This window comes from Ornithorhynchus anatinus, chromosome X3 (genome assembly GCF_004115215.2).
Source record: "Ornithorhynchus anatinus isolate Pmale09 chromosome X3, mOrnAna1.pri.v4, whole genome shotgun sequence".
Lineage (NCBI taxonomy): Eukaryota > Metazoa > Chordata > Mammalia > Monotremata > Ornithorhynchidae > Ornithorhynchus > Ornithorhynchus anatinus.
This window is the reverse complement of record NC_041751.1, coordinates 33253202-33260704: the sequence shown is the minus strand read 5'-3', so window position 1 is coordinate 33260704 and position 7503 is coordinate 33253202. Positions and strand designations below refer to the sequence as shown.

Sequence of the window (7503 nt, the reverse complement as noted above, 5' to 3'; positions counted from 1 at the left end):
TTATTTTGTTAATGAATTGTATATCGCCTCGATTCTATTTAGTTGCCATTGTTTTTACGAGACGTTCTTCCCCTCGACTCTATTTATTGCCATCGTTCTCGTCTGTCCGTCTCCCCCAGTTAGACCATAAGCCCGTCAAACGGCAGGGACTGTCTCTATCTGTTGCCGACTTGTTCATTCCAAGCGCTTAGTACAGTGCTCTGCACATAGTAAGCGCTCAATAAATACTACTGAATGAATGAATGAATAATCAGATTGCATACAGTCCATATCGTCCATGGGGTTCACAATCTTAATCCCTATTTTGCAGATGAGATAACTGAGGAACAGAGAAGCTAAATGCCTTTTCAAGGTCACACAGCAGACAAGTGGCAGAGGCAGGAGCAGAACCCAGGTCCTCTGACTCCCAGGCCTGTGCTCTTTCCATGAGGCCATGTTACTCCTCAAGATTTACATCATTCACAACAATAATGGTAGTATTTAGAGTCATCTTTAGTCCACATGACCTTCACCCTTCAACTATTTTTTTCCTTCACAATTCCATTTATCTTTTCTCTTCTCCTGAAGGTTGTGTAGGCAGTCCAGGTGATAGGGAGCAGTAATGTTTCAAAAGGAAAAATTTGGGAAAAAGAGTTCAATTGAGCTTCATTCTCTGCTCTTTCTTTCTCCCTATTTGCCTCTATCTTTCTCTGTCTCTCTGCCTCTTTTTCAGTTCCTTTTCCTCACCATAGCTCTCCCTCTGGCTGCCCCTTCTCATTCAGTGGCTTTCCTGGTAGAACATTTCCACCAATTATTCAATTCAAACCTCCAGTCTGCCTGATAGCACAAAACATCTTTTAATAATGTTGGTATTTGTTAAGCACTCACTATGTGCAGAGCACTGTTCTAAGTGCTGGGAGAGATATAGGGTGATCAGGTTGTCCCACATGAGGCTCACAGTCTTCAGCCCCATTTTACAGAAGAGGGAACTGAGGGACAGAGAAGTTAAGTGACTTGCCCACAGTCACACAGCTGACAAGTGGCAGAGCTGGGCATCTAAGTCTCAGAAGTGGAACCGGCCTTAGAATTAAGGGTCAAAAGCCCAGAGGCCTACGTGAGATGTACGGTTGTCCTCTGCGCTGCCATGGTTCGGTGCTTACCATGAGGGGAGAGCTTGGCCACTGCTGAGAAACACCTACATCACCCCTTAGTGTCAGGGAGGACTCGGGACTGGAGTGTAGTGAGTCTCTCGAGACAGCGCGCACCTCTGTAATATGTTTCCGGCTTACGGGTCGCTCTCGCTCTGGGCTTCAAGGGGAAAAGCGGCTGACTTTCCTCGGATCCTAGGAGGGATCCAGGTTGGAAATAGCTGATTCCCTTTTCCAGAATGATCTCACTCTCTGGTCACTGCAAATCATCAGGAACGGACTGAAAACCGAGAAGGCGAACGACCAAACCAGGTGACTGTTTAACACACTAAGTGAGTACCCTTTCACGTTCAGCAAAATACTCAACATAACAGACTGTCGCCCATAGAGGAGGACAAAGAGAGTGGCCAGGGCAACGACTCTCTTGGCCGCTCGGACCTCGGGCATCGCCCCGGGGGAGCGGTCGGGTCCGTGGAGGTGCCGGACCTGTCGGTGGTGCCTGAGTAGGACAAACATCATGTAGCCGCTGGCCAAGCTCATGAGCCCCACGAAGGACAGATCCGAGGCAGAGTAAAGAACAGTATTCACCAACATGATTGCTGTACTGACAGGAGCCACTGAACAATACTTAAGATTATAACTGGCCTGAAAAGAGGTGTTTACAGGGCCTCTTGTGCCCATAGGTACACCAACATTTATCAGTAGATTGAGGACCCAGGAGAGGATACAGGCAGGGAGGAAGCACTTGGGCAATTTGGCCTTTAACCGGGCCCACCGGGCAGTGCTGGGGCTGATGGTGATGGCCTGAAAGACACTCAGGAGGCAGACGGTGCAGATGGCAAGGCCCCGGCCCACTCGATAAAGATACATGTTCAGTTTGCATAGAACGTCGTCCAGGAAAATTCTCAACTCCCAGAATGACAGAGTGCCTGGGACGGCCCCCGTGAGGAGGATGACGATGTTGGCCAAGGGCAGTTGGGCTTGGATCAGGTCAGAGGAGCTGAGCCTGTGGCTGAGGGAGATCACACGGGCATAAAACAGGAGGAGGAAGGCATTCACGGAAAGCCCAGTGCCGGTCTGTAACAGCATCACAATCCCAAAGGAGAGCCGAGCGTCGCCCATTGATACGAATTCTCAGTGTGAGTTAAGGGAGGCGTCTACAGAGCGACCTGCAGGGAAGAACTGAGAGGAGGAGGGATTGTCGGAGAGTGAGAGAGAGATCAACAGAAAGAGAGAGGAGACTTCATGGAGATATGATATGTATTAGGACGTTACATATATTAAATACAAGGTTGTTTGATATATATATTGTCAATAGATATAGATAGTTGGATATTAGATATTATAATATATATCTGACCCTCAGAAATTTGACTCCGGGTTAAATTAATACACATCAAAAGTCCACATTGTCTGTCTGACTTGTAATGGTCCTCACTCAAGCACTGTTGGTTTATCCCAGATTTGGAAGGAAGGGCTGGAAAACCTTGCCCTCCTAACTTTCACCATCAACCCACTTACGCTAAAAGTCCCTCACCATAGTGTTATCCTCTACTCCAACTTGCCCTTCAGCTCCCTCATTCGATCTCACTGCTAAATTTTGCTGGTTATTCCTACGCGACTCTCAGATAAACTCCTTCCTCTCTGCACTAACCATTACCAGAATGAACCATCTCTGGTCTCATCACGGCTAGTCGATTATATCGGACTCCTCGTCGGTCTTCTAGACTCCATCTTCTTCCCTTCCTTGGTCCGTGCTACATGCCGCTGCCTCTGGTAGGATGTTATCGTCATTTAGGCAATTCTCCACTCCTCTTGACTCTACTATCCTTTTGAGCAGGCAACATGTCTACCTACTCTGTGGTAGTTTGCTCTCCCAAGTGCTTAGTACAGTGCTCGGCCCATGGGAACCCTAGACCATGCTGCTTCTCTATTTTTCTTACTGAACATTTACTGTGCGCAGAGCCCTGTACCAAAGTGCTTGTGAGTGTACAGTATAAGAGACCCATTCTCTGTCCACAATAATAATAGTAATAATGATGGTATTTGTTAAGTGCTTTCTATGTGCCAAGAACTGTTCTAAGCACTGGGTTAGATACCAGGTTATCAGGTTGTCCCACATGGGGCTCACGGCCTTAGTCCCCATTTTACAGATGAGGTAACTGAGGAACCGAGAAGTTGAGTGACTTGCCCAAGGTCACACAACTGACATGTGGCAGATTTGGGATTAGAACTCACGAGCTCCGATTCCCAAGCCCGGGATCTTTCCAGAAAGCCACGCTGCTTCTCGATGAGATTAGGATATAGAGGGTCAGGCCAAAATGGGGTGGGTGTAGTGGGGGGGATGAAATCTGGCCACTCCAGTGCATTTTTGCTTATTTAATCCTCTGAAGTTTTACATCTTTAATAGGTCCCATTGTTGGCCACTAATTCCCGGTGTCTTTATTTGTCCTCCCTGCCACTTAGATTGTGAGAGACCATAACTGATTTCTTCATTTTGGCCTCCTCGTGCCCAGTGTCCAGGGTATCATGGAAGTATAATAAATATCCTAATCGATCATCAATAATCCCGATAATATTTGTTAAGCACTCACTAATGGGCAAGCACTGCACTCAGCCCTGGGGTAGATACGAATCTGTCAGGCTAGACACAATATCCCTGTCCTATATGGGGCCCAGATTCTTCATCCCCATTTTACAGATGAGGTAACTGAGACCCAGAGAAGCTAAGTGGCTTTGCCCCAAGTTCACACAGCCCACAAGTGGCAGAGCTGGGATTAGAACCCAGGTTCTTCTGACTACCAGGCCTGTGCTCCATCCACAGTATCACACTGCTTCTCCTGATCCCGAGGTCAACGAATCCCCAGTAACACACGGAGCCAAAGAATGAGTCCTTCCCAATTCACCCGTTGTTGTGTAGGGACGGTCTCTATCTGTTGCCGAACTGTACACTCCAAGCGCTTAGTACAGTGCTCTGCACACAATAAGCGCTCAATAAATTATGATTGAACGAACGAAATTCAGAGTCCGACCCCGCAGCTTCACTGACAGAGAGGCAGATTTATCCTACTCACCCTTCTCCATCGCTGGTGCTGGCTGGGAGGGCAGCTCGTGGGCAGTCAGATTTGGGCAGAACAAGAGCGAGGCTGTATTTATCAGCCACGTTCCTTGTCTCTCCCTCCCTCAGGGAATGATTAGTGTGTGTTCAGGAGGGAGAGGATGAGTGACTTGCAGAGCACCGATCCGCTCTGATAGTCAGATAGGGATTTCTCTGGAAATGCTCAGACTCCACTCCCTGCGGCCCACCAATCCGGGATTAGGCGGCCCCAGAGCTTTTCCTTCCGACGTGTTTGACCTGTCAGAGTTCACCTTCTAGAGAAGGGCTTCGTCATTGCCTCATGGAGAAGCAGCATGGCCTAGTGGATAGAGCATGGGCCTGGGGGTCAGAAGGACCTGGGTTCCACCACTTGTCTACTGTGTGACCTTGGGCAAGTTACTCTACAACTCAAGGCCTCGGTTCCCTCATCTGTAAAATGGGATTAAGGCTGTGTGCCCTACATGGGACAGGGACTATGTCCAATCCGATTACCTTGCCACTCCCCCGGCACTTAGTACAGTGCCCGACACATAGAAAGCGTTTGACACATACCGTTATCATTATTATCTTTGTCGTTAACTGGGAAAAGCTTTAGGTCGGTGAACCAAAATGACTTTCTGTCCCGTTACCTTTCGCGTGCTAGGCAGATGTGATAACCACTTCACTATGGAAACTCTGTGATATCAGGGCTTGGCTTCAGAGGAGAGATCAGGGGATTCAGGGCGCTGCTGTTTGTTCTTCGATTTTTATCAATTGTGCAACCAGCTGAGGAAAAAAAAATCCCAAACTGGGAGCACTGGATGGAATGAGGGAGAGCAAGGCAGATGAGCTAGGGAGGAGTGGACCAAGGAGCAGACTAGATCACAGAAGGAACCATGAAGCTTGTTGTGGGCAGGGAGGGTGTCTGTCTATTGTTCTACTGTACTCTCCCAAGCACTTACCGCAGTGCCCTGTGCGCTGTAAGCACTTAATAAATACAACTGATTGACTGGCTGACTGACTGAATCAAACCTGGATCCGCTGTCCCCTTCGTCTATGTCATTTTCTTGACTAGCCGATGGGTTCCTGATGATCTCTGGGCAAACTCTTACCATTTCCCCCACCGTCAACTGCCAGTCATTTTCTACCTCCAGCAGATGGGAAGGAACCTGAACCCTCCACCCTCCCTCCCTTTCCTCTTCTCCAAATCCCTTCTGCCTCACCCTGACATCCTCCCTTTGTTCGGCCCCTTTCCCAGCCCCACACCCCCTTTGAACATATCTGTCATTTATTAGTTGATTAATGTCTGTCTTCACTGCTCTAAACAGTAAGCTCACTTTATTCAGGGAATGTGTCTGCTTTTTGTTATACTGTACTCTCCCAATCGCTGGCCACACAGACTTTTTTTATTGGCATTTAAACACTTACTATGTGCCAGGCACATAGTACTAAGCGCTGGAGTAGATTGAAAATAATCAGGTTGGACACAGTCCATGTCGTCCATGGGGTTTACAGTGTTAATCCCCATTTTATAGATAACTGAGGAACAGAGAAGCTAAATTCCTTTTCACGGTCACACAGCAGACAAGTGGCAGAGGCAGGATTAGAACTCAGGTCCTCTGACTCCCAGGCCTGTGCTCTTTAATAATAATAATAATGTTGGTATTTGTTAAGCGCTTACTATGTGCCAAGGACTGCTCTAAGCGCTGGGGTAGACATAGGGGAATCAGGTTGTCCCACGTGGGGCTCACAGTCTTAATCCCCATTTTACAGATGAGGTAACTGAGGCCCAGAGAAGTTAAGTGACTCGCCCACAGTCACACAGCCGACAAGTGGCAGAGCTGGGATTCGAACTCATGAGCCCTGACTCCAAAGCCCGTGCTCTTTCCACTGAGCCACGCTGCTTCCCCTTTCCATGAGGCCATGTTACTCCTCAAGAATTGCATCATTTACAACAATAATGGTATTATTTAGAGTCACCTTTAATCCAAATGACCTCCTTCAACCATTTTTTTCCTCCACAATTCCATTTATCTTTTCTCTTCTCCTGAGGGTTGTGTAGGCACTCCAGGTGATAGGGCGCAGTAATGTTTCAAAGGAAAAATTTGGGAAAAAGAGTTCAATTGAGCTTCATTCTCTGCTCTTTCTATTTGCCTCTATCTTTCTCTGTCTCTCTGCCTCTTTTTCAGTCCCTTTTCCTCACCCTAGCTCTCCCTCTGGCTTCCCCTTCTCTATCACTGGCTTTCCTGGTAGAACATTTCTACGAATTATTCAATTCAAACCTCCAGTCTACCTCTTAGCATAAAACATCTTTTAATAATGTTGGTATTTGTTAAGCGCTTACTATGTGCAGAGCATTGTTCTAAGCACTGGGGGAGATACAGGGTGATCCGGTTGTCCCACATGAGGCTCACGGTCTTCATCCCCATTTTACAGATGAGGGAACTGAGGCACAGAGAAGTTAAGTGACTTTTCCCAAGTTCACACAGCAGACAAGTGGCAGAGCTGGGATTAGAACCCAGGTTCTTCCGACCACCAGGCCCGTGCTCTATCCATTGTACCACACTGCTTCTCATGATCCCAAGGTCAACGAATCCCCAGTAACACACAGAGCCTAGGAATGAGCCCATCCCAATTCACCCGTTGTTGGGTAGGGATCGTCTCTATCCGTTGCCGTCGTGCCCGGTGTGGTTGCTCGTCTATAAACCCGCATCACGTTTGTGTCCATTCCCACCTACCCTCAAGGGAAAAAAACCAGCGAAAAACTGGAAGAAGAAAAATAAAACCGTGCCTCAGAGCAGAGGATTGCAATGGCAATCAATTTGTTGTGTGGGAACCAAGGTTTCTGGGGCAAGGTATGAAACTGGATTCAATCGGCTGTTGCCCTTTTACGCTACCACGTTGAAATCCTACCCTAATCCTTTAAGACCAACCTGCTCACTGGACCTCAACGTCGCCTATCTCACGGCCCGCGTCCTTCCTGGCCAACTTATCTGTTACCGATTTGTACATTCCAAGCGCTTAGTACAGTGCTCTGCACATAGTAAGCGCTCAATAAATACTATCGAATGAATGAACTTCAGCCCGCTTCAAATCCACCACTCTCCCCACCTTCCAAACCCTCCTAAGATCACATCTCCAAGAGGCTTTTCTCAACTAAATCTTCCTTTCCCCGATTCCCTCTCCCTAGGTATTAAGATCTGTACCCCTTTAATACTTGATATTCACCCCGCCCTCAAACCCACAGCATTTAGGTAAATATAAATCCAGAGGGGGGTCTCCCCCTTCTCCTTCAGGTGC

The 7503-nt window shown here is 47.8% G+C and overlaps 1 protein-coding gene across 1 annotated transcript; it reads right to left on the bottom strand.

Annotated features, from left to right (window-relative positions):
• Nucleotides 1-1322: 1322 nt before the first annotated feature.
• Nucleotides 1323-2249, bottom strand: LOC114807587 (vomeronasal type-1 receptor 1-like). The gene has a single exon (XM_029053735.1). The coding sequence runs from the start codon at nucleotides 2247-2249 to the stop codon at nucleotides 1323-1325; it is 927 nt and encodes a 308-aa protein (XP_028909568.1).
• Nucleotides 2250-7503: the final 5254 nt, after the last annotated feature.

Excerpts from the sequence above, each read along its gene's own strand:
- LOC114807587 (XM_029053735.1), bottom strand. The coding sequence starts at position 2,249 with ATGGGCGACGCTCGGCTCTCCTTTGGGATTGTGATGCTGTTACAGACC.